Source organism: Penicillium canariense (assembly GCF_028826845.1).
Source record: "Penicillium canariense strain IBT 26290 chromosome Unknown utg000004l_segment0_segment0, whole genome shotgun sequence".
In the NCBI taxonomy this organism is placed as follows: domain Eukaryota; kingdom Fungi; phylum Ascomycota; class Eurotiomycetes; order Eurotiales; family Aspergillaceae; genus Penicillium; species Penicillium canariense.
In genome coordinates this window covers 4,473,188-4,499,523 of record NW_026622731.1, presented here as the reverse complement: position 1 = coordinate 4,499,523, position 26,336 = coordinate 4,473,188, and the positions used below count along the sequence as shown (strand labels likewise).

The 26,336-nt window shown below is 50.6% G+C and overlaps 8 protein-coding genes across 8 annotated transcripts; 5 read left to right on the top strand and 3 right to left on the bottom strand.

The window, feature by feature from the left end:
- Positions 1-1,674: 1,674 nt before the first annotated feature.
- On the bottom strand, positions 1,675-2,229 carry N7482_007879 (UbiX family flavin prenyltransferase; the record flags this gene model as incomplete). Its single annotated transcript, XM_056690003.1, has 1 exon — positions 1,675-2,229. The coding sequence occupies one exon, from the start codon at positions 2,227-2,229 to the stop codon at positions 1,675-1,677; it is 555 nt and encodes a 184-aa protein (XP_056542432.1).
- Positions 2,230-4,306: 2,077 nt separating this feature from the next.
- Positions 4,307-5,203, top strand: N7482_007878 (2EXR domain-containing protein; the record flags this gene model as incomplete). The annotated part of the gene is made up of 1 exon (XM_056690002.1): positions 4,307-5,203. One exon carries the CDS (start codon positions 4,307-4,309, stop codon positions 5,201-5,203), a length of 897 nt encoding a protein of 298 aa, XP_056542431.1.
- An 861-nt stretch (positions 5,204-6,064) lies between these two features.
- N7482_007877 (uncharacterized protein) lies at positions 6,065-7,120 on the bottom strand (the record flags this gene model as incomplete). The annotated part of the gene is made up of 1 exon (XM_056690001.1): positions 6,065-7,120. The coding sequence occupies one exon, from the start codon at positions 7,118-7,120 to the stop codon at positions 6,065-6,067; it is 1,056 nt and encodes a 351-aa protein (XP_056542430.1).
- A 532-nt stretch (positions 7,121-7,652) lies between these two features.
- N7482_007876 (uncharacterized protein) lies at positions 7,653-11,665 on the top strand (the record flags this gene model as incomplete). Its single annotated transcript, XM_056690000.1, has 5 exons — positions 7,653-7,834; positions 7,897-8,167; positions 8,224-8,283; positions 8,391-8,696; positions 8,750-11,665. The coding sequence occupies 5 exons, from the start codon at positions 7,653-7,655 to the stop codon at positions 11,663-11,665; spliced, it is 3,735 nt and encodes a 1,244-aa protein (XP_056542429.1).
- Positions 11,666-12,884: 1,219 nt separating this feature from the next.
- On the top strand, positions 12,885-13,541 carry N7482_007875 (uncharacterized protein; the record flags this gene model as incomplete). The annotated part of the gene is made up of 1 exon (XM_056689999.1): positions 12,885-13,541. The coding sequence occupies one exon, from the start codon at positions 12,885-12,887 to the stop codon at positions 13,539-13,541; it is 657 nt and encodes a 218-aa protein (XP_056542428.1).
- Positions 13,542-14,495: 954 nt separating this feature from the next.
- N7482_007874 (phosphatidylinositol phosphate kinase family protein) lies at positions 14,496-15,578 on the bottom strand (the record flags this gene model as incomplete). The annotated part of the gene is made up of 2 exons (XM_056689998.1): positions 14,496-15,248; positions 15,306-15,578. 2 exons carry the CDS (start codon positions 15,576-15,578, stop codon positions 14,496-14,498), a joined length of 1,026 nt encoding a protein of 341 aa, XP_056542427.1.
- A 601-nt stretch (positions 15,579-16,179) lies between these two features.
- On the top strand, positions 16,180-18,441 carry N7482_007873 (arginine--tRNA ligase; the record flags this gene model as incomplete). The annotated part of the gene is made up of 4 exons (XM_056689997.1): positions 16,180-16,518; positions 16,607-17,901; positions 17,965-18,378; positions 18,435-18,441. The coding sequence occupies 4 exons, from the start codon at positions 16,180-16,182 to the stop codon at positions 18,439-18,441; spliced, it is 2,055 nt and encodes a 684-aa protein (XP_056542426.1).
- Positions 18,442-20,360: 1,919 nt separating this feature from the next.
- Positions 20,361-22,752, top strand: N7482_007872 (putative ABC transporter; the record flags this gene model as incomplete). The annotated part of the gene is made up of 8 exons (XM_056689996.1): positions 20,361-20,574; positions 20,660-20,900; positions 20,963-21,221; positions 21,292-21,751; positions 21,802-21,881; positions 21,940-22,093; positions 22,159-22,436; positions 22,510-22,752. 8 exons carry the CDS (start codon positions 20,361-20,363, stop codon positions 22,750-22,752), a joined length of 1,929 nt encoding a protein of 642 aa, XP_056542425.1.
- Between the last annotated feature and the right edge of the window lie 3,584 nt (positions 22,753-26,336).

The following is a 26,336-nucleotide window of genomic DNA, read 5'->3' as shown; positions in this document are numbered from 1 at the left end:
CTAGGAGCTTAGGTCTGACCAGAGCATGATACTATTGCTGCCTATTCTTAACGGGAGATATAAATGTAAACAGTTGCTCCCTACACCGATACCGTTGGGAAATTAACCTAATCTACTACGTAAGGTAACGTATTCTGTCGAGCGAGAGTGAGTACATAATAAATATATTCATATTTCTATTACTAATCGTATTACAGTTAGAAAATATTCAAACGTTCAAGACTAACGAACGTACCGTTTAAGCCGCTAAATCCGGGCTATACATAGTGTTTAACTACTCCTTGGATCTCTTAATGATGTCCGACTCAACAGCGAGCTCACGATAGGATTATATAATCGATTTTCCACTATAGAAAACATCCTGCGGAGTTTTATATTCAAATTGGAATCACTAAGCCTCTCCTCTTTCAAGCGTGGTCATGAGGTGCATAAATTCCTCTGCCTGGCGCTCAGAAATCATAGAGATGAGAGCGACGTTAAGTGGAGAGTTACTAGAATTAATTCTCTAGGTCTCAAGTAGTTTCCAGAACTCGCCAAAAAATAATTACTTTCTGAATATTAATGATAATAAAGTTGTGGCACTGTTTGGCCAATAGAGAACAGATCCATCTCACTGTAATAGTTATTTTCATCCCGAGAAACCAACAGTAAATGCATTATCGAACACGCACCTGGGGACTTTAAGCTTAGGCGTGGTCTGACTTAGCACATATAGATTCGAGGGCTGCGTTCGTGAATAACCGAACAGAGACTATATGTTTTATTGTAAAAATTCTTTATACATAGATGTATCATAGAATAGCGCTTTGTTAGACGTTAGCATAGATGTCGGTATATCTCATCGTCGGTGCTCACCATTCATAATTTCGTCGACGCATGCAATGGGTGACAGATCAGTGGACGCCCAAGGAAACTGGTAAGCCTCATCCGGGGCGCTATTTGCAGTATCAGCAACTTCTTTACCAGGATTTCCTAAGCCGTGGGAGAACTTCTCACCTTTCACCGAGTGTGGCAGATATTTGCTCCGGGATCGGACAAAAATCTGTGGATAAGGTGTTTTACGGTATTTGGGCTCCAATCGGATGGACTTGTTCCGGCGTGTGAGACGCCGGGTTGGGAGAGGTTCCCGTTGTTGACAACGAGGTGTTGCGAATAGTCTCCAGCAAATTCATTAGCGCCCGGACATGCCTAGTGGACAGCCAATGGGTCCTGTGGCAGTGGTGCTCGATATTTGCATCTAAATCGGCATCACGTTGGCTGGCTTCCAAGAGAGCGTTGAGTACGCTCTCCTGGAGGTCTCGAGATTCTGAATCGTTCCGTGTCTTCTCCCATATGCTGAGTAGCAACATGGACGTAAGGGCGGAGTGAATCATCGACCAGTTCCGTAGCGGGACAATACTCAACGCCTGAATTACAGGAACTTTCATGTGCGGTTCCGGAATGAACGGTAGTAAATGTGGCGCTGGACGAATCGCCGGGAGTGCGGCGAATATCCCTCCCTTTCTGGAGGAAGCCAGGGGAGCTATAGGGCGACCGCTCAGGGGATATAACATATAACCAAAGATTGTGTAGTTCTGCGACGGAGACTACTGCGGCGAAGGGGCTATCGGAAGATATTGCCCCTATATGCCTATCAGCACTCGGAGATTAACCCGATTGCTCCTGCACGAGACCTCAACGCTCTGCATGCTGCCAGCCCTCCCACCTCGCAAAGTCCCCAGTGTCAAAATCGAAAAGGTCTAGCATGCGCCCTACGCTCTGGTCGATCAATTCATCCACGGACGCTGCCTGGATATAGTAAGCCGGAACAGGAGGGAAGATGATGGCGCCCGCGCGGGACACTTCTAACATGTTGCGCAGGTGGATATCGCTCAGCGGGGTTTCCCTCGCGACCAAGACCAAGCGACGTCGCTCTTTAAGCATGACGTCGGCGGTGCGAGCGATTAGATCGTCGCAGAACCCGCTGTGGATTGCTGCAAGGGTCTTCATGCTGCATGGAACGACGATCATTCCATCTGCTTTGAAGGAGCCGCTTGATATCGGAGCTGCCATGTCGTTGATCGAGTGGACATGGTCGGCGAGTGCTTTGACATTCGACGGATGATAGTCCGTCTCGTACTTGATGGTCGCCTCGGCCCATTTGCTCATCACCAGGTGCGTCTCGACATTCAACTTGCGCAAGGCAATCAGGGCTCTAATTCCTAGAATGGCTCCAGTTGCTCCGGTCATAGCAACAACGATCCTGCGGCGCGGGGACAGGGGCGCTGCGCAGATGCAGATTGTCCAATGTTCTCCGACTTCATAGTTGTCTCGGTTGAGCTTTCACCAGGGAATCTGCTACTGGAGTTTGGCGAGTGGGTGCTGGAGAGCAAAGAAAGCATGGGTATTCGAAGCTATGATAGGCTGGTTTTGATGTTTGAGTGTCGTTTCTCCCAAGACTTGGGTTTTTAATGTGTTGATGGTGTTGACTGTTGAGGTGTGATTCGTAGCTTGGGAGGGCCAACTTTTATATCTTGAGCCGTGGCAATTGTTGCAGTCGAAAGACAGTATATTTAATTCCAATTATGGGATAGGTACCCACTCCCAGTTGCGCCGGCTTAAGCCCCGAGCGCCGAGAATCCGTCTGGGATAACTCATTGGGGTAGAGCCCCGAGCCCCGAGCTCCGAGATCCATGAAAGAGCTCCGAGCGGCCGAGTCATGCGTGTTGGCGTAATTCATATCTATATATACCTATGCTTCAGCCGTGCCTAGTTGAATAAGAGGAGCCCATGCGAAAGCTCACCCTTGATCATTCTACTAGCTAGCCATTCACTTCAAAAAGATGGAATGCACCGTATGTCTTACTCTGTGAAACCTTCATCGGCAAGATGCTGACAGTATTACTCTAGGGTTCACAACCACAACCCTTCAATGGCAAATGTAGGGCAAAGCTGGCAAACTCTCTTACCTTGGGACTCATGGGGTAAGCGTTTCTTCTGGTTATTATCAGTAGCCTTTCCACTGAGACATGCAAGGTTTACCCTCTCCGTTGGAACATTTTCAACCGTGTTGATGGGCTGGGGCGGAGCTTCGTCCATGGCAAGTGTTGTGTAAGTCTTCGAGGAAATCGATCCCAGGCTCTAGTGCTAATACTATCCAAGAGGAATATTCTTCTTTACTGGACCCATGCTCCTTTTCCTCTCAACAATTTTTGAATGGATACTCGGCAATTTTTTTAACATGATGCTCTGCGGTTTTTTCGCTGTATTTTGGTCCTCTCTTGGCATTCTTCAATTGCCTACTGCCAAAGTCGCAGCGTCATATTCCCCGGCTGGTAGTGCCGTCGAGGGCGCACTGACGCCTGATTATAATGCAGGTATAGCGCTATACATTTCTGTATTGGGCTTTGCCGTTTTCACGTTCTTCATCATGTCCCTCAGAACGAATGCTGTGTTGGCAGTTCTCTTCGCCGATGCTACAGCAGGTCTCTTTACCCTCTCCGCATCTTACTGGAAGGCCAGCTTGGGAGACTTCCCCTCTGCATTGCACCTTAAACATGTAAGCACATTTGTTCTCTACACTCTACCGTTCTGTCTACAAGCTAATGCTCCTTCTCCAGGTTTCGGGGGACTCTTGTTTATTGTGGCGATGTTGGCGTGGTATTTGACATGGGCGCTCATGTTTGCAGAATTGGCCTTCCCGTTTAACCTTCCAGTTTTTGACTTATCCCACTACTGGCCTCAGCCTGGCCCAGACTTGGAGAGTGCAGATGGGAGGGCCTGACTCCCCATCTATTCTGCACCCAACCAGCACTGTTATTCATCCTCTTCTCGTCCAATTGTTGATGCTCGACTTCCACAAATACTTATATTACACCACTGTATTATCCCGCGCTACATAATCTGTTGTGTCTCTAACAAAAGCTGTGGTGTCTAACAATTTCCTTCGTGTTAGTGGGGCGACATTCGGCGCTAAGTAATCCACGGCCGAGTGGCGCACACGGTCGAGCGGCGCACCCCGAAGACACATAGTAAATGCGATAAATTCTATCATATCTCAACAACAACAAAATATTTTATACCTACTCATGATAAGTAGTCTATGGTAGGCATAGACACTGCTACTAAGATTAATAAATGAACAGAGGCTATGTATAGTGGTGGAGATATGAAGTTGTACTTTATCGTATTTACTATGTGTCTTCGGGGTGCGCCGCTCGACCGTGTGCGTCACTCGGCCTTGGATTACGTTAAAGGGTGCCGCGACCCTCAGAACCCCTGAGTTTCTCATGCTTGCCTTCCAATATACTACGCTTATCTCGACTAAATGGAAAACAACCCAAAATTTTATTTCTTCTCTCAGCTGCCCACGGAATTGAGATATGCCATCTGGCGTGAATGCCTCCCAAATCGCGTTGTTGAAATAGACTATCCGTGGGACGAGGGCGCCTACTTGTGTCTCAATCCGCCACCGTGCAAGCTGATGCAAACAACCGATATCAACCGACGCCCACCAGTGATCAGCCATGTATGCCGCGAATCACGCCGTGTCGCTTTTGAGACTGGCTATCTTAAGACTGGCTATTATCGTGATAAGGGCTCCCCTCCTCTGGAGGCTCAGTGGGAATCCGATCTCCAGCTTAAAAAATCATGGATCGACCCCTCTCGAGACATCATACACTTGAACTGGACTCCATGCTACAGCGCCGGGTATTGGGGTAATGGAAGTGCCCTCGATTTTCTCGCTTGGAGTGCGGTTAATGCTTACGGAGACTCTTTTATGTTTGATTATCTTGATAACATGCTCGATGAAGATATAGAAGAGAGGATTAAGGCCCTCCAGAAATTACAACATGGATGTATTGTGATGCATATTATCGTAGTGCATACTACGTTCGAAATTGCGGCGAAAACGGGCTTGTTTGGAATTCTCGGTGATGCCTATATTCAGCTTGTCGATATATCCGACGAAGTAAGACTGAATGCCTTCTTCGATTTTGCAAAGAAATGTGAATCTGAAACCAACACATTCGTTACTAGAAGGCAAGACTTTCGCAGAGAGTCTCCAGAGTCGGTCAAGAGAAGCCTAAATGACAAGCTCGCGGAGACCTTCGGAGCCCAAGCGGCTCGGCAATTACCTCCTTTGTGTCCGGCCATCATGTTCAGATTTTGCCCCCATTGGTGCAATCATATCCACGGAAGCTCTCGTCGGGCTGGATTCTAGGGGTTCTGTTCCTGTGCGACTGCCATTCCAGCGAGAGGAGCGAGAACGAGCTGGGCGTCGAATCGAGCGGCATCTCCGGTAAAATGAAAGGCTATCTAGCTATCTAGTAGGAAAATGTCATGATTGATCTCTTCTAGTCTAACAGTTGTACCGTTTGGGAGCCTCCGCCCGGTCGATTAAGATGGCAAAGCAGGCGCATTTGGCGGTCAGTCAGGAACGGAAATTGGTGCTTCTTCGGCGTGAATTGGAGGTCGTATGACCTTGACGAGCTCCCTGAGCGCTGTGGCTTTTATTCTGGGCGGTGGTCAAACCAATCTAGAAGAGCTAGGAACTTCTTGCAAATAGCTTCACTATCTTCATGGCATTATGGGGGCATGTAGAAATGGAAATCTGAAGTGGAACGATATGGGCACTTACCAGGATGATTTGACTTACTAGTATGATTTGACTGGTATGATGGCTCTTTGATCTGATTGTAGATATCTCACACCTATGGATTTATAATATGTGATTCGTGGTTGGGAGTTCTTAGCCGCAGGGCTGAGCTTCAGCATAGCCTTCTTGACACTAGAAAAGATACTCTGCCGGCACGAGGTTTCCGTCATATAGCGCAGAAGGGAACTTAGCTATCGACAGATTATATTGATTTCAGTCTAATCAAAATGTCCGACTGACAGGTGAATCACTTCGAATATCCTATTGGAACTAACCCAGTTCTCCCCTGGAAGTACAAAATGATTCGTGTTCCCGATTTCCCCACCATTTGAGCCAAGCGTCTGGGTCTATCATTACAATATAAAATACTTCGTGATAGCGAGCCGTATGCTTGAGACCGTGACACGCCGAATACAGTTACAGTCCCTACATCTTGATCCGGTTCAAGACACCCCACCCGAACTGGTGTAATAGAACAAATAAAGGTATACAGATGGCAAGAGCCCAGACAATGGCCGAGCCTACGACCGTGACCATTGAGAACATCCAGAAGGAATATTTCATCGCGGTGAGCTGAGAACCATCTAGAGAAGAGTCCTCGAACGCCGCCATTACCTGCATCGAAGACAAGACGACTGACACGCTTCCGAATATAAAGAGAAATGGCGACAGTGCTGCCTGTAGATAAACGCTTATAGCCCAGTATGGGACTTCGTAAAACCACCACGTGCGCGCAGATTTAGGACGGAGGAGGCGCACAGCCCAGTTCAGCCGGGAAATCCGTAACTGGCCAAAGTGGTATCGGGCTGAGACTTGTGAGTCTTCCAGATTTCGAAAGTAGCTCATAAAGATAGCCCATTCGATCCATTGTATGTCGGGAGGAATGAGATAGTCCGCCTGTGCCAGCTTGAAATCAAGCTCGTCTTGCACAAGGAATGCGTAGGATCGCACAAAGCCAAGAGCAGTAGAGCGGTCAGTAGCCGGATGAGCTTTGGAGTCTCGATCGGGAAGTAACGGCGCTTTGTGGGGCGAGGAAAGAAAGGTGATCCAGAAATCGTCATTGAGCATCCAGACCGGCATAGGTTTCACGTAAATGCCATCATTCTTCCATACCAAATGGAGATTCGGGTTCTGGATGGGTATGATCTTTCTATTCTTCATCTTCTGTCGATGCAAAGGATCTATGTTGTCAAAGGAGGGCCGCGAAAATATCCACAGGAAACTGTAAAGCTCATCCAGGATGGGAGTAGCAAGCTCGCTCTGGAGGAAACGTGCAACACTATCCCCAGACAATTCAACCCAAGGGTGGCCTGGGACATATGAGATCGCATCAGGGTCGGTGGCCACAGTAGTTAAACAAGGAGATGTGCTGGGCATTAATTGAGGGCTAAGTTTCCTCAACTTCTCAGTATTTAGCGCGTGCTCCGGAGGGAAAGGAGCAGGAAATGCGGCAGTTTTCCCAAGGGGCTGCGGTGCCAACATTGCGTGAAGCCTAATGGGTAGCTAGCAAGCTGCCGAGAGGGCGCAGGATAATGGTTAGCATCTGGCACACATCGAATGCAATATCACTTAATTGACCTGCCTATAATATATATTCTGGGGTAGGCGGCCTGAGCTCTTCCGAAGGCTGAGTGCTAGGCTTTGTAGTTGGCTGAGGGTCAACAACATTGCCCACGCTGGCCGCGGCGCTGACCATGGGCGGCTATACGCCGCGCACGACCTCAACTCATGGCTCTGCCTAATTTCTACCTACTCTATCTGAGCTGATATCCGTTCCTGCATCGGGCCGGATTCCAGATAAAGCTAGCACGAGGGGCCAAAAATTGGCACTAGCTAGGCCCCTGGTCAGCTCCGCCTCGCCACATGATCAACAACAAACATTCCCTCTCTCGTTCAGTCTTTTTGAACCTCCCGTGAGAGTCGACGTCAAATAAATTTTAATTATCTTACTCAAGATCTGACAGTGCATGTCTTATGTCTGCGCTGGCTGTATCTTACTCTTAGTGTTCTCACGATGGGGTTCTGGATGAAAAGCTTCTTCTGGACCCTTATTTCCGCCATCTGCTTATTTCAGTGGCTTATGTCTCCTCTTTCGCCAGTGATTACTCGACTTCGGAGCGACCACGCTCCAAGGCAACCATTTGGCATTGTTCAAGTGGACGGGTTTGGGTCAGATGGTAGAGAGAATGGGATTGAGTGAGTAAGGTAACTCCTTCATAGTACAACATGATTCGCTGAGTGTCCGTCTCCTGTTAAAGTATTGTCTTTGTACACGGACTTGGGTCCAACCCAGATACAACCTGGTCTCTGCCGGTGGAGGATGACAAACAGAGCGGAAATGAGTCTTCAGTCCGCTGGATCAGGGATTTTCTCCCTGATGATATCTTGCCAACACATCGTGACAATATTCGAGTCTTTTATTACAACCACGACACCTACTTTTGGAGAGATGCGCCTCAGTCTGACCTGGAGACGCTGGCCTTGGCCATGTTGAGCCGCATAAAAAGCCAAATCCGGAGAAACGAACAAGTATGCGGATATCTCCCGATCCATGAATGACAGACTGAATAACGATATTTGTGCAGGAATGGAACCGAAAGCTGATCTTGGTTGGTCACAGTTATGGGGGCCTCATAATTAAACAAGTGAGTACTAAAGACCGAATGAGTCCGTTTAATTATCCAAGGGCTTGGCTTTTCCTTCGACTTCCAGTTATTGATCCAGTTCTGACACCCAGATTCGTTAAAATTAGGCCATAGTGGAAGCTGCTAAAAATGAGCGCTTTCTGCATATTGCGCAGAATACCAAAGCTTTGGTCTTTCTGGGCACACCTCACCGTGGCTCAAAGTCTGCCAATCTTTTTGCGCCAATTGCATCGGCACTCACACCCATAGGTTCAAATTCCAAGATCCTGAAGGACCTGGCATATGATAGCCCACACCTCTTGGGTCTACACACCGACTTTCTGAGGGTCACTCGGCAGATGCGAGTTGTCAATTTTTACGAGGAGCGGAAATCGTCCACCAAAATTGGTCCTGTCAAGTTATTTGTTGAGTTTGTTAGTGGCTGCATCATATCAAGCATTCTCTCTCGCTAACATATAATGAATAGGTTGTTGAAGTACAGTCCGCAACCTTCACTACTGGCTCTGATAGAAGTGTGGAAAACATTCCACTGCCGCTTGATCATTTCAAGATAGTCAGGTTCAATAAGAGGGACTCAAACTACCACATCATCAAAGACAAGCTGAACGAGCTCATTTTGCTACCGTTGGAGGTGAAGCAAGCTCGATATTTTTCGGTTCCTCTAAGCACTGTTCACACTTACACAGAAAGGGAGACAATATCTGCTGAAATAGAACGCAAGCTTCGCATAAGGCACGAAAAAAGCAGCGTCCCTTACGCCATTGCAGTCCATGGTCTTGGTGGGACTGGCAAGTCGCAACTTGCTCTGAGATACATTGACCAACACAAACATGAGTTTAATGCTGTCATGTGGATTGATGGAAAAGATAATGAATCCACACTCTCAAGTTATACGGAATTTGCTGTCCAAATTGGATTATCACTGCAAACAAACTCCCACTGGTCGGAATCTACAAAGCAGGGAGTAATTCAATTGGTCAATGCTTGGTTTGAAGATCAGTCAGAGCCCGACCAGAAGTGGCTAGTTGTCGTCGACAATGCAGATGATGTCCGATGGGGCCTCAAGAAGCTTTTACCCAGAGGGATTAGAGGCAGTATTATCATCACGAGCCAGGACTCTAAGTCTCGGGGTCTTGTTGATGGGCTCTGCGAAGATGTTCATGTTGGTGTCATGGAATTACACGAGGCCAGGCTCCTGCTGTTGAACCACCTTGAATGGTTGTCAGACGATCTATCCGACGTCGTTCGGCAAGAGTGTGATACCTTGGTACAACGTCTAGGTCTTCTAGCTCTCGCAACGGACTTGGCAGGCGCATACATCAAGTATGATGACTCTCCAAATCATCAATCGTTAAAGCAATACATTAAAAACCTCGATCGGCACGAAGATGAACTGCTGCAGAACGATGACTTCGTCGGGCTTTCATTTACTGACAAAACAGTCTGGACCGTCTGGAGTACTACTCTGTCGAAGATTGACTCCCTCAACTATGCGATCAAGCCTTCTTTCTTGCTGGCATTTCTTGCGCATTTTAGAGGGCTGATTGTGCAACACGATATTTTTCGGCTCGCCAGTCTTCAGCTACACAGCGAGCCTACAACAATCTGGCAAGAGAGACTACTACCTGCCGAACTAAAGAGCCTTTTCACGGTGAAAAACAATGAGTGGGACCCCTTTTACTACGAACAAGCCCTTGAGCCTTTGACGCGCTTTCATCTGGTGGGAAAGACTGAAGGTGCCCGCCCTGGCGTGGCAATGCACAATCTGGTGAAATGGCGAGCTCTCAAATATGAGATTGGACTTCCTTGGAAGATCTGGAATATAAAGATGATTGAAAAAGCTTATCGTCATACCCAGTATCTGGGCTCCGAGTTTCTGTACCTGGTTGATCATTTTCCCAGCATTGACGACATTTGCCGTCTCACCGGCCCTGATCCATTGGGAACATTCGCATACCGACGCCTATTTGGGCATATCTATCTTCACCTGGGACGATGGGAAAATGCCGAAACGATCTTAGTTTCAGGCCTAACATATCTGCAACAAGCTTGTCTTGGGGATCATCAGTGTGGCGAAGACCCGGGGCTGTGGAATGGTTACCAGGCTAGTTTTATCGACGGCATTGTCACAGCCCGAAGGAAACAAGGGCATCTCGATGAGGCCAAAGAACTTGGGGAAGTACTCTTGGCAGACTGTACGAGAGTCCTCGGAGAGACCAATCCCATCACGCTTTGTGTCATGAACAACCTCGCAGTGACTTATCATGAACTGAACATGTATGACTTGGCCGAAAAGCTCCACGCTGATCTTTCGAGAATCTTTCAACAAAATCCACAATTACATCAATCGATAAATCCAGGGACAGTCATCAACGGGGCAGCAGCCTTTGGGGATCGGTCAGACCAGAGTGGGTCAATCTTGGCCAACAAGAGAAATCTGGCACATACCTATATGCTCCGTGGCAAGGTCAAAGAAGCTCAATCTCTCCTCGAGGATTCACTCGACGAGAGTTTATTATCGCATGGCCGCATGCATCATCTTACTGTGAATATTATGTACACTCTAGGCTACGTGTACAGGATCCAAGGCCACCTTGAAGAGGCTGAGAAGAACCTTTTTTCGGCTTTGGAGTTAGGGAAGAAATTAAACGGGCCAAACCACCACCTCACGTTTGATACAACTTGGTCTCTTACTCGAACCTACATGCTACAAGAACGATATGAGAAAGCCGAGCCACTGGCTCAGTCGTTATTGACAGCATACGAGGAATCCCCTCATGGGGAAGAGTCAATGATAGCTTCCTCTCAGATGCTGCTTGCGGTTATTTATGATAGGCTGGGAAAGCTACAAGAAGCCGAGAAGCTGCTGGTCGCAGTGGTCGAATACCACGAGGGGTCCAAGAATGCTGACCCGGCAGATCTCACGGAGGCGAGGATATTCCTGTCTAGCATATTGTTTGAGCTAGACCGTCCCCAGGCAGCCATCTATTCGCTGGCTACCAAAAGTCAAGACAGTGACTGGAGAAGCCCGGATTTTGGTGCACCTAATTGGGTGCTGAATTTATCGTCTCTTTACCTACGTCGCGGCCGGCTACGCGCCTCTGAAAAGCTCTTGGCACCGGTGCTCGAAGCTGACAGTAATTATACTGGACTGGACGCTGTACGGTTGATGATTCAGCTAGTGAAGACGCATGCCCTGCAGAGAAATTGGCAAAAGGCGCATGATGTAGGTGTTCAGGCACTCAAAACCAGCAAGATGGTTCCAGGGCCTCCTGATCAGGATGTCCTTACTTTGATGAAAGATCTGGAAGGGATCTACTGGGCACAACATCATGTTTGTACAGAGGCGGGGATAGATTTCACGAACGCATGGCGTCAATAAATGCTCCGGTGCATAGAAAGATACCTTTCCACTGACCCTCACTCAAGAAATTCGGCGATACACCAACTTTACTTGATACCCATGGGAGATATAGAGAAAATGGTATGCCGTCCTCCTTAGATTGATTGCGTTGATCATAACAATGCTCCATGGTCATGATATCGTTCAAGTACCATTTGAGTTCAGGTTTCAAACCCCTAAGTTCCAGACCTAGCCAGCACCAGTCCAGGAGGCTCTGCCCAGTGAAGTTCAATTTGTGCCTGTGGAGACGCGCGACACCATCAGCCTCAAACTGCGGACGCAATATAAGCACTGCCATAAACTAAGATCCAATGGATACATTGCTCCCAATAAACCCTTTTTATTTCGTTTGATGTAGCTGTTTGTTTTAGAGACGATGGTTCAAATAATTTACGCCCGCTTGTCGAACTCGATATTCCCGGCTTCCCTGGACCGCGGCTGTCAGTCGAGATTTAGGTTTACGAGCTTAAGTTTTCATGGCAACGGATCTTGTCCGGTAGGCATGACTCAACACAATGAATTGATTTATACAATGATGAGAATGGCATTCTCTACTTATGTGTTTGTCTTGGGAGGCTTAGCTGTAACCATGTCTGACCCGCATTAGCGCGCTGCTGCAGTGTGCGCAAAGGCCCTCGAGGATGAGCTTGCATTTGAAACAAAGTAAGCTCAGCATATGAAATATTGACAAGGCTCTGCGGCCCAAAGTCTAGATGCCTCTTCTCGATTTCAATTGACCTGTAGACGACCAACGGTCATTTAGCTGGCCATTGCAGAGTGGGGCGTATCCAGTTTTAGACCCTCGATCCCAAATCACGCTCCGGTCTGAAGCTGGCTGATGTTGCATTCTCACAGAACCTCCAAGTCGCAGATACCCTGCAGTGGGTCTAATCCAATTGCGAGTCTCTAAGCGAGCATGTTTGCTGTATGTCTCGGGGTCTTATTCCCCGTCTTAGGATCCATTGGTTATATTCGCGGGGTTACTCCCGCTCCTAATCCTTAGCGTGTCTATCTGCATGGACATCACATAAAACACGAATCGGATCTGTCCAGTCCCCACTCACAACTGGTTCTATTTTTTCCTATTCTGCCTCTGCTTATTATTTCCAGGTAAATATAAAAAGAACAATTGATAACGCCCTTTGAGCTACGATATTCAAGTCCCTCTCTATCTGCTTATTCCAAGTCCTTCTCAAAAATGGTCGCCATCGTCAGTCTTTTGACAGGTCTTGTGGCCTTGTCTTCTCCAGCTACCTCCGGCGCTGTGCGACGTCGCTCCATCACACCGCCAGCGGGATGTCCGATCCCGACCTGGACCGTCAACACCTTCAATTGGTACAATGGCTCCCACAGTTTAGACTGTATCCACAACCAAGTTGATATCAGTGCCCAAGGCTGCCTCTGTGGCACCGGCTGGTGTGCACCTGATCCCGCAACTTGCAACGGGTCAATGGTGAATGTCTGCTGGACTGGGATGCCCAATTACCAACCATGGGGTTATGGCCCGCCTCAAACTCTTGATATCAAATTTGCCGATGGCTTGACTTGCCACGACCAATATATCGGCTATCGCATCCATGACATCGGTCATGGTGAGAGCAACTGTGGGTATGCCGATAGGGGCGAGGGCCGAATTGTTGCTTTCTATGGCACCTCGGATGTCGATAGCTCAATTGGCCATATGGACTATACCCTTGGCGATGGACACGCTCTCACATGCGACAATGGGAGCTCTATTACTTACTCCGGTAGCGTAGACTTCCCAGTCACCTGCATACATGACGCGGATTTCAATGCTACTTGCACCGCTCCTGTGTTTCAAGTCCCCGTTCTAAGCTACGAGTGGGTCTCCTGAGCGATGGGAACTGGGGACATTTCGATGTTGACATGAGACGAGAACGCGGTGGTGCAAAAGTGATTGATATTGAGATATGAGATGTGCGAGTCTCCAGGAAAGCTTTGATTTGATAAAATTCGATAGGCGCATGCCTCCCTGCCATTTTCAGATGAAAACCCCCGGGCCCTACTTCATTCCAGTATCCATGAGATCTCCACCAATGGTTGGATGTTTGCACAAGTATGAATGGTTCAGCTGGACCCTTTGCTGTTCTGGTAGAGTGCAGTCAAAAGATGTCTCCTATTTTGGGCTGGTCATGAACGACTGGAGGGTACGGCCGGTCATTTCCTTGGTTAGGTTCAGCGTAGTAGCCATATAATCTATCGCACCCATTGCCGGCTTTTGTGTATGTGTAGCCCCAGCCTTCGTGCTCGGATGGGGGCGCTGATATGGCAAATATCTCCAGGCAAGAACAGACAGACTGATGTCGGTTATTAAAGACATCAGACAAGCTGTCGAGCTATTTGGTAAATTAGTAGGCAGCCGAATCGTCATCATCATCTTCATCATCATCGTCATCATCACTTGCTAGTCCACCGTTATCTTCGCAACCAGATCGGCGGCCCGGTCGCCTGCTCAAACAAAGTCTTCCGATAATGTCCAGTTCATGGGCTCATCCGCAAGATACGAAAACCCATTGTTTCATGTTGCCAACATAAATATCCTTTTCATCAGAGTATCGCCCCAAAGAACCGGGCTCCTTGTTGGTGAGGATGGCGAGTATCTCATCTCATGTTCCGCCTGTGGGCGAAACGGCTGCAAAATGATAACATCGTACTTGGAATACTTGATTGTGAGAAGATGGAGAGGAGATAATAAACGTTCGAGATGAGTTGTTCCGCAACGTATTGGGCAGCTCTGAAGACGACAAGCAGTCATGCGCGTGTATTTACATTCCCATTTTTCGCCGTATCAATGCACTTGAATCATTTCTTCAACCATTGCCAAGAATTTCTGGCGATAGTCACTGGCCGTAGTGGTAATAGACATATGACCTTTCCGGCCCACGACATTAAACGTTTGTACCACCCCAGTCAGGGCCTGTGCATGTAGCTTATGTCGAGCCCAGAAGAAGTCGAGTACCACAGCACGATATTTCCATTTGCCGTCCGCAGAAGGCAATCCCGCCCGCCAGGGACTTTGTCTTCCCAGCGCTGTAGGATTGGAGGCAGCCGGGATCCGCACAAGGAAGAGTGAATAGTCAACCGCATTGGCGTCTGCCAGGAACTTGGTATCCTCCTTCATGGCCATTATGAACGCCTCGTAGTCCTTTCTCCAAAGATGGAGCTTGTCGTTGAATGTGTCTGCTAGCTTGCTCAAGGTAGCCTCACTCACGAGGGGTGCCGGGAGCAAGTCACGCTCCGGATAGAAATAGTCGATTGGCTTGAGGTCGTAAGTTTCCCAGCTCTGGCCACGTGGGTCATCGGCTTGCCCACAGAGAATGTTCTCCATGACGATATGATGGGCTGGGGTGCAGCCGAAGATTGTACCGAGAGTCACATAGGGGGAAATGAGGTAGTCAGTTATCCATACAAGGATAGAATCTGGGTGATCGTGCATATAATCATAATATGGCTCAAGTAGATCGGATTGGAAAAATGTGTGCTCAAATCGGCGTGGAAGACTTTTGATAACGAAGTGCCCGTCCAAGGTTCCGAAGAATGTCTGGAGCAAAAGCTGTTAGCGGCAGTTCCTAGCAAATGTTCCACCCAATGCTCTTACCGAGCCCGAATACCCCAGATCCCCCATGGTTTCCAGTGGTGGCTGGCCACTCGTTGTACGGAAGCTCGCCTGGTATTCATCCTCGTTGAACTTCCATATTTCTCGGCGAAGCTTAGCAAAGAGATTTTCGTTAAACCGAACAAGTTTGATTCGATGGAAGGTGAAGAATGCAATCAGGTAGCCCCAGGCTGTCTTCTTGAAGCGGTCTGGGTCGCGGAGCAGCCCAGCCTGGATCGACTTGGTGAGTGCTGACTGGCGACGACGATTTCCCATGATTCGACGAGAACGGTAGGGTCGAGAATAGGGAACATGTTTTGGAAACGGTGGAAGCGTCACGTATTATTTTGGCAATCAGCGTGCATCAAGCTTGCTTTTGCGGACATGCGACAACATGACTAATGACGTCAGAGGCCGGGCTTTCCCGCAGTTGCTTCCAGGAGGCAGGTGCAACAATCTTCGGAGTCCGGGGATCGAGATTGGTTCTAGTAGAATAAGTCTGGGTTGGTTCCTGATATCCTATCCCACCTTAATACTGACCATTTTCTGAAGTATATATGGACACCGCGAGTGTTTCTATTGATATCTACCAATGACTCCGCTGGATGGCCTAAAGCTATATATAACAGGCACGGAGGAGGCGGCTCCACCAACCAAGATACAGCTTTCCAAAAAGTAACCGTCTTCTGCAGGATGAGCACTTTAATCCAACTGCCTTACACGGATTGCAGGAGCAGGGAAAGCCCCGAGTGGGGCCTCTACAAAGAAAGCCCCTCCTTGAGTCTGTCCGATCTATACCTCACACGTGACGTACCGCCCACCTACCTTCCGCCTGAGTCACAGCAGAAAAAGTGACCCCGAGAAATTTCCCCTCCTTATGGGTCGGAATCTGCTAAGCGGGGCCCTTCGATTCACAGGCGTCTTTTTCTCTCGGCCACTGAGTACTCGCATTCCTCTCATACCATCGCGCTCGTTATTTCGCACCGCAACCATGGCGTCCGCCGATTCCCTGCCCGCCTCTGTCCAGGGCTTGACCCTTCAATCCACCACCACGACCTCCAAGTTCCCCGGCTGTTTCCCAACGCTGAACCCGATGGACATCTACCGCCAGCACATTGCGGAGGAATTGGGCAAGGCGACCGATGTTGAGCCTGATTTGATCTATTCCCGTCTTGCATGGACCAACACCCTGGACAAGGGTGACCTGTCCTTGCCGGTATGTTTTACAATCGAATGTGGTTCATTGATTCCGAACACGAGCCGGAGCAGTACAGCTTACATTGCTCTTTTGGGCTATGCATTAGGCTGCCGCCCTCCGTATCAAGAAGAAGCCCGACGAGCTCGCGGCGGAGCTGGCCTCCAAGTTCCCCGAGTCCGACCTCGTCCACCCTCCTACTGCCTTCGGCCCTCATGTGCAGTTCTTCTGCAAGCCTCTGCCTTTGGCCAACACCGTTCTGGGCCGTGTCCTGACTGAGAAGGCCGCATATGGTACCAATGGCAACATGGGTCTTAAGGATCCCTCCGATCCTTCCAAGGGGCAAAAGAAGATCATTATCGAGTTCTCTTCGCCCAACATCGCAAAGCCCTTCCACGCCGGACACCTGCGGTCAACCATTATTGGTGGCTTCCTCGCCAATCTCTACACTGTCATGGGGTGGGACGTGATTAAGATGAACTATCTCGGTGACTGGGGTAAGCAGTACGGTCTGCTGGCCAACGGCTTCAAGTATTTCGGAAACGAGGAGGCTCTGCAAAAAGACCCTATCAACCACCTCTTTGATGTATATGTCAAGGTCAACCGCCTTGTTGGCGAGCAGGAGGGCCCCATCAAGGAATTGAAGGAACAGATCAAGGGCAAGAAGGAGAAGGGCGAGGATGTCGCCGCTCTCGAGGCCGAGCTGGCCAAGCTGGTGGATGTCAGCGAGGATGAAAAGGCCCGTCGGTATTTCAAGAGCATGGAGGATGGCAACCCGGATGCCCTGGCTCTTTGGAGCCGATTCCGTGATCTCAGTATCGCCAAGTACAAGCAGACTTATGCCCGCCTGAACATTGACTTTGACGTCTACTCTGGCGAATCCCAGGTCAAGTCCGAGAGCATGTCTAACGCATACAAGGCCATGGAGACGGCCGGTGTCACTGAGGAGTCCGACGGTGCTATCATCGCCGACTTCACCAAGCACGGTGCCAAGAAGCTGGGTAAAGCTATCATTGTCCGCAAAGATGGCACCCCTCTTTACCTGACTCGCGATATCGGTGCCATCCTTGAGCGTGACGAGCAGTACCACTTCGATAGAATGATCTATGTTGTGGCCGCACAGCAAGATCTCCACCTTGCCCAGCTCTTCAAGGTGACAGAGCTGATGGGTCGCAAGGACTTGGCCAACCGCTGCCAGCACATCAATTTCGGTATGGTTCATGGCATGAGCACCCGTAAGGGTACCGTCAAGTTCTTGGATGATATCCTGCGCGATGTCGGCGACAAGATGCACGAGGTCATGAAGAAGAACGAGGTCAAGTACTCGCAGGTTGCGAACCCCGAGGAGACCGCCGACACTCTCGGTATCACCTCTGTCATGGTCCAGGATATGACGGGCAAGCGGTCAGTTCATTGTCTATCCTAGCTTCCTTCTCCTCATCAACCCCAAAGCTAACTTTTCGTCAGTGTCAACGGCTACGACTTCAACCTGGATGCCATGACTTCGTTTGAGGGTGATACTGGCCCCTACCTACAATACGCCCACGCTCGTCTCTGCTCCATGACCCGCAAGTCGGGGCTCAACGTGGACGAGCTGAGCACCGCCGACTTCTCCCTCCTCACCGAGCGTCATGCCGTCGATTTGATCCGTCTGCTTGCCTCGTGGCCGGACGTTCTGATCAACACCGCCAAGACCTTGGAGCCCGTTACCGTGCTGAGCTACCTGTTCCGCATGACTCATATGCTGAGCTCCAGCTATGATGTCCTAAAGGTCATCGGCAGCGAGCCCGAGCTCAAGAAGTCCCGGATGGCTCTGTACGCTGCTGCGCGCCAGGTCCTGCACAACGGTATGCGGGTTCTGGGCTTGAACCCCGTGGAGCGGTTAGCCATCCCTTCTTCCATTCTTCGTGGTGACACGCTAACAAGTGAACCGCCAGGATGTAAACTTGCTCCATTGCTTTTCCCTCTATTGTTGAAAATTCCCCATGGCTCGACGATATCTCTTATTCCCTGGTTAACGTTAGATGCATTGGCGCTAAGAGTGGGGCACATAAAATATGATTCTGATATTACAGTACCCTTGGTGCGTTAGATCTACGGGGCCAAGACCCCCTGGGGTTGATCGTCGTTCCCGTAGCGCGAGCCACCTCAATTTGCCGTAATCTGCGACCAAAAGCCCGATCGGAAGATCCACTGTTTGAGCCCGGGTTCCAGTTGAGCGTTACTCAGGAAAAGTAAAACAGTACTCGGAAGGATTATGACTAATCCTGAGTACCGCTCAGCTCCCACACCTGAGCGATACTCAGGATTCTATATTACTACATATAATCTTTTTTTAGCGTAGAAAACCTTGATTTACCCCTTCTTTGAGGCTTTTGCGAATATTCTTTATACTCTATGCCTTTTATTATAGTGAATCACTTTCCCTTATAGGACCTAGAAAATCCCGAGTTACTGCTCAGCTCCTACACCTGAGCGGTACTCAGGAGTAGTCATAATTCTTCTGACTACTGTTCAACTTTTCCTGAATACCGGTCAGCTGGAACCCGTTGAGCTAGAATGCCTGCCGCGACCGTAGATAAGGTAATCAGGCTGAGCTCTCCTACGGGCCAGGAAAATATCTCCTGCGGAATGTGCTGATCGGGCTCCACAGACTAATCAAACTCGGGCACGCTGGAGCGTTTCGGCGTCCTCGAAGAACGCCAACCCATTTTCCAGATGAAACAGACGCCGTGAAGGTTAATTTCTCGTGCGAGAGGGACCACATCTAGAACTCAAACAACCACGTAATCTGGCCCTTATGCTGTAGCTCATGCTTATCTCACGGTGTCCCCGTCGGGGAGGGAATTGATCCCCGCACAACAGAATTTTTACTCACCGCACAACATTTTCTTATGTAATAGTATTTTACATAATCATATCACCTGACCTATACAATTCACCTGATCTATCTAATATCGCTATAGCAACCACTATTATTTATACTATCTCTATCTCTCTCTCTCTCTCTTCTCTAGCTGTCCTATACACTTTTTACCATACAAATCATACAAGCAAACAAACCAATCAAACAACCAATCTTATTGGCTGAGATTCATCCGTTCTGGCGGATTAGATTAGATTCATCTGATCTAGCTTATTTACCCTTACTAGACCCTCTGATTACCATGGCAACAACGCAGAGATCTTCCAATTAAACAACACAGAGATCGTCCAATCAGATCAATAATACTCCGCAATATCAGATTACTAAGCGAAGGGCGCCAGGAAAGTGTTCAAATTGTGGGGAAATTGGTCATACATATAGATCATGCCCAGTGGGTTGACAGACCATTGAATTTAGTGATATTGGATAGATCAGGTGATTGATTAGTTAGATAGATCAGGTGAATTGTATAGGTCAGGTGATATGATTATGTAAAATACTATTACATAAGAAAATGTTGTGCGGTGAGTAAAAATTCTGTTGTGCGGGGATCAATTCCCCGTCGGGGACCAGCCATCTTACCTAAGCCCGGCAGGCACCGCGTGCAGTAGTTAACTAACTGACGGCCTCCGTACTAGCGCAACGCTGGCGCTCCTTCGGGGACCACCACAATCAGCTTTTCCTAGCTGAACGTGCAAGCGCCCCAGACAGCCCTAAGCCCGCACAAAATAAAATGTTCCCCGTGCCAGCAGATGCAGCCCATGCAGCAGTGGTTCCCGACAGCCCTAGGACTCCCCGCAGAAGCCGGGCGCGATCGAAATGTATTTAACTAGAACGTAGACCCGAGCACCGGGACTAGAACGTGCTGGAAAATCAATAAACGTGTATTGCGTCGTGCGAAACATTGCACATATTGCGACTGAGACTGGCCGCGAACATGGGTCTTGCTGTGCCGCTTACTGTGACGGACGGGGGTGCGAATGATGCGTCGACCTCAGACCTGGACGTCGAGCGGAATGGGGACAGTCGGTTTCTGATGAATCATTCCGTGAAGAGCTTTTCGTGGGACGGGCTTACGGTGACTGTGAAGGATCGCGAGACGAAGAAGGCCCGGGATCTGATCAATGATATTGGCGGGGATGTCCAGCAAGGTATGTTTCTGGATTGACAATGTTCGATTTGGTTGCTCCATGGGGATGATGGGAATGATGCTGATATAGATCTCGCGCTTGACAGGGGAGCTCGTGGCGTTGATGGGCCCCTCAGGCTGTGGAAAGACAACCCTGCTGAATGTGTTGGCTCGCCGGCCGGCTGCATCTGGCGCCAAAGTGCTGGGTGACAGCTATGTCAATGGCGTCAAAGTGGATGCTGGACCGTTTGGCCGCATGACATCCTATGTCGAGCAGGAAGATGCCCTAATTGGGTCTCTGACGGTGCAAGAGACGCTGCAATTTGCTGCAGATCTATCACTGCCCAGGTAGGACTGTCTTCACTCTGTTGCTCAGATCGGCAGGTGCTGTGCTAATCCTCGTGTCATAGTTCTGTTACCAAGCGCCAGCGCATGGATCGAATCCGAACTTTGTTGGAAGCGTTTGGGATCCAGAAGCAAGCCAGCACCCTGGTTGGGACCCCCCTCCGCAAGGGTATCAGCGGTGGTCAAAAGCGACGAGTCAGCGTGGCCAGCCAGCTCATTACCTGCCCCAAGATTCTGTTCCTGGACGAGCCGACCAGCGGCCTGGATTCGACCGCCAGTTACGAGGTGATGTCGTACGCGAAAGAGCTAGCACGGGCTAACAACGTGAGTTCTATGAGTTCTATTTTGCACGCCTGAAACATCTCAGTCAAGTCGCTAACACGATGCATGGTAGATCATCATCATCGCGAGTATCCACCAGCCGTCAACCACCACCTTCCAGTTGTTCGACAAGCTCCTCCTCCTTTCCGGCGGCCGGTCGTGTTATTTCGGTCCGGTTGTCAATGTCGTGAGTTACTTCGGCCAGATCGGCCACCCGATTCCCGGGCAAACCAATCCGGCCGAGTTTCTGCTTGATATCGTCAGCGCGGACTTTGGCGGTGCGAACGGGTTGGCACACGAGCGGGTCCAAGCGATTCAGCAGGCCTGGGCAGAGTCTGCAGAGGCAAAGGGCGTGACACAGCAGGTAATGGGGCGAGCCTCCGCAGAGATGGAGAAAAAGGTGGCAAGTCTGTCTGCTGAGGATATGGCTCGGCCAGGCCCAGTCCGAATTACGGCTGCCTTGCTGCATCGCTCGTTCATCAAGAGCTATCGGGACGTGGTTGCCTACGGGATCAGGATCGTGATGTATCTCGGTGCGTATCACGACGCCCTTCCAACGTCGTTATGGGCTAACTCGAACCAGGTCTTGCCGTCATGACGGGAACCGTGTGGATCCGCCTCCATCCTTCCCAGGAGTACATCCAGGCTTTCGTGAATGCCATCGTGAGCACGACCCTTGGACCGGACATGGTATAGACAAAGCTAACTAGCAGCCACCCAGTTCTTCGGATCCGCCTTTATGTCCTTCATGGCTGTAGCCTATGTGCCCGCCTTCCTCGAAGACCGGGCCACTTTTGCCAAAGAGCGTGCAAATGGGCTCTACGGTGCAGCCCCCTTCCTCATCTCCAACTTCCTCATTGGTCTCCCATTTCTCTGTACGTTTCTCGTGTGCACCCGACCTCATCCGGGCCGAACGGAGTCTCGCTAACACGGGCCTCAGTCCTCATGTCCTTGCTCTTCTCGATTGTCTCATACTGGCTCTCCAATTTCCGCCCTGACGGCTCCGCCTTCATGACCTGGGTCATGTGGACATTCCTCGACCTCGTCGCGGCAGAGAGCCTGGTTGTATTCGTGACAGCGATTTTCCCGAACTTCGTCATTGCGCTCGCGCTCGTGGCCTTCGCGAATGGATTGTGGATGAGCGTAAGCGGATTCTTGGTGACGCCGACGATCCTAAATCCGTTCTGGAAATATGTCTTCCACTACATTGATTATCAGGTAAGCGGCCGGCATGGGTTTGTGGATTATGTTCATTATTGGTGCTAGTGCTAACTCCGTCTGCTCTGCCTAGGCATATGTCTTCCAGGGGATGATGGTGAACGAGTTCTCCCAGCGGAACTACTCGTGTGGGGAGGGCTGCCAGTGTATGTATATCACGGACTTGGCGGATCAGTGCCAGATCCGCGGGACGGCGGTGCTGGAGACGTATGGGTATGCGACGGGCAGGACGGGAAAATGGTTGGGCATTTTGGTGGGCATCATTGCGGTCTATCGGCTGCTCGGGTGGGCTGCCCTTCACCTGCGCCGGACCTGATGAACAGGCTTCTGGGGATCGAGATAAGAGAGAGGAGAGAGGAAGGTGCGCTGACGGGGTAATTGGTGTGGACGGAGTCATAGAGCATAAAGACCGACGTGGCTATCATATAATCATATAATGCACCAGATCGATTTCGATTCTGATTTGAATAGAATTGAGCAGCATCATTTGCGCTCGGCTGTATGTAATCCATCCACGCGGACACTTCCCTCAATCCCGACCACTGCCACGTCCAGCCTGCTGTAGGACACCACCCACTAATCACCGTCCGGCGTAACCCTTCGCGTGCTGCCACGACGGTTGTAATATGTCTGTACGACACAAAGAGCCACTCGATCGGCCGCTAGCAGATTCTCTCACGCGACCAAGAAACGCCATCTGTGTTCGTCCGAGAATGTACTGTGAAAACTGCCCCCCAACTCCACAACGAAGTATACAACCCCCCAACTGTCGCCACGGGCGATTGCCAGGGACGACGCAATCTTGCTCCCGATGCAGGCCATTCGCATGACAGGCATTTGGTTTAAGCTCGGACTCCGAGATCAACCCACCAGCCAGAGGGCCCGACGGTCCCAGACCTCCGGCACCCCCCCCCCTCTCCTCATCGCAGAACCAGATTGCGCAGTGGCAAAAAGAGCGGTGAGGGTTCCTGTCCAGGAGGAGCTGATGCCACCCTGCAGAGGGAGGAAGCAAGGGGTGGTTTGAGAGGGGAGGAGAGGAGAGTTTGTATGGTCCTTGGAAGACGCTATCTTCCGGAGGGGGCAGACACTCCGAAGGCTGCGTCTGGGGAATTCCGGAACAATTAGGTGAAGACCAGCTGGGTCAGGGCATGGGCATGGGCATGGGCATGGGCATGGGCATGGGGCGCAACGTTTGTAATCGGCCAGAGTGGACGCGGCCATGCCATGACATGCGTACGAAGCTTATTCGCTGAGCCATGCGGCTGCCACTGTAAGTAGTGAATCGTGAAGTACTGCGGTATTGCAGCAGTACGGGATTGGGGGATGCCTGGGAGGTATAGCGATAGGAAGGTTAATCCAGTGCCTGAAGCATGGAAGTCTGGGGACCAAGAAACGGCGGATTGCACCCCGGCCCGATCTCGAGATCAGATCAGATCGTCTTGCGATCGCAACCGGTGCCAGGGTGGATGCCCCCTTGCGGTGGTGCCCGTCGTAGTGTTGGGTCGTGTCCTCGCTATCTCCGGGGTTGGCAGGAGAGCCTCGTAGCTAGTCACTAGGCACTAGGATTTAGTATTTAGTAACTTGGCAGTGATCAGTGATCAGTGATCAGTGAGAGTGGGAGGGGAAACCAGAGCCGCATCGATCCCCCGTTCGCCTCGCTTCTCCCCATCCAGCCCGCGCCGCCGTCCAATCCAACACCATGGCGTCCAATCTCATTCCATCTCCATCTGACTTTTTGCCTTTTGGCTATCGTTGCATCTTGTCGCCTGGGTGGAATTTGCTTCTCACCCTCTCCCTTACCGGCCCCGGGTTGCCAGACGAGCATTGACCCTCACAAGACTTCCCCCTTCGCCCCTCCACCCAATTGCGTTCTTATCAAGGTTGCGATTGTATTCATCCGCACGTGCGGGGTCCTGCCACTCCTACGAGGCCATGAGGCCTTCCAAGGCCCACGACGCAAGGAGGTGAAGAGCGCGACCGTTGGGGAAATGATAGGCCGTCCGTGCTGCATGTCATACCGATCGGGCCAGGTCTGACCCGAACAGAAACGGGGCTCCCCCAAGAAAATGGCGAGACCGGCTTCGAGGCGGTTTTGGAGGCAGTGCTTGACCGGAGACTGCACGGAGCCTGGGGATGGCCGCGAATCTCCCGTAGGAGAGTGACCGCAATGACTCACGCGCCTGCGGAGAAAGTGGCCAGCGCCATAGATGAGCCGCCACGAGGGCTGCCAGGCCGTCGACCAGTGCAGTACAGGACGGGCTCTCTAGCGCGGTTCGGACGCAGTCTCCACCCGCGACATCAGTGGCGAGCGAAAAAGAATCCTCCTGCGAAAACCGTGGCACTCATGAAATAATACATGTACAGGCGCATGTCAGTCCCCACCGACTTTTTTTTTTCCGCGGTACCAGGTACCTTGACATTGTTCGGGCAAAGCCAAATTCCTCCCTCGGAACCGCTTTCTTTGCCAGCCTGTGGAGGGATCCAGCGCGCCGAGAATTTGCCGGCCATGGTCGAAACCCGCTGTTGGTCGTTCTGCTTTCCCACCGCGGCCCTCATTTCCCGTGCAGGGAAGTTCCTTCTTTGTGGTGGAGGTGATCATTGGGCCGCAACGGCCAGGATTGGGCGTTAGGCGGATCGGAGAAGCAACAAGCAGAAGGGAAGACTCGGAACGGACTAGAGGGGGGAATTGACAGGCGCAGCATACAGCTCCGTACCGACTGGAACTTACTGGGGGTGATGGTCCAGAGGAAATGATCTGCCATGCCAGGGAACCATCCATGTATCCTATACATCGTGCACCCGACCCGAGTCAAACAAACTTTGGCGTTCGATGGAGGATATACTTCCTCCCTCAATAGACTTCCAGTAAACAGGAAACAGTAAACAATCGACAATTTCATAGTCCTCCACAGTCCCTGTGACCCAAGGATCCGAGCAGCGCCGAACCAGGGATCCCCCTCCAGCGGGGCCCCGAGCTTAAAGCGTCGCACGACCGTGAGGGAGTATACTGCAATACTTCATGGTATGGAATCCTCCATACACTCCATACTGTATCGCTTTTATGATGACGCCCGCCCCCCACTTCTTTTCTATTTTTTTCTTCTGTTGGGTACCGATGGACCCGCGAGCCTCTTCGTGAAACATTCTCTCTTTTTTCTATCGCTTTTGCTTTTTTTTTTCATGACTCTTCGGCTTTTTCGATTCTCGCGCTGGTGGATTCTTCTTCCTTTACTTACCTCCCCCCAGCCTGTGTTGCGTGGGTTGATCGCTTATCACCTTTGATCACCCCCTCCGCTCGATTTTATCGTCGCTGCCCATCTGCTCCACCCCCAAACTACCCAAATCTACCCAAACCACCAAACCTCCTCCCTCTCCCACTTCAACCACCCCACTCCACCGGGTACCAGTCAGGCACAACAACAGATTCTGAAGCCCAAATACTACAACTGGGCCATCTGCAGCTGCAGACGTCCCCAACCACACTCGTCTTTTCTTGCGGACCCACTGCCTCTCGCCCAACGACGCTCCCTGCATCGCCCGACCGTCCTCGCGTTCGCCTGCCCGCCCAATCTCCCACCCTTTTCAGATGGAGACATTGCGATCTGGAATATACCACCTCGCACGCTCCGCCCGCTGACAGATCCGGATTCCACCCTGTCGCCTGCCATCGCCCGTGCGATCGGCAGGTCCGCCTTCCGTGTTTGCGACAGTCTGAGGGTTGGGCGACAGAGTCAAGAGAGAAAGGGCACGAAAAAGAGAGAGAGGCAGAGAGAGAGAGAGAGAGAGAGAGAGAGAGAGAGAGAGAGAGATACTCACCGAGCCCTGCGAGGCTGAGACGGCGAGAAGTGTGTGGGAGGCCGACGCAGAGAGGGATACCCGCCCGCGCGAGGTAAGACGCGG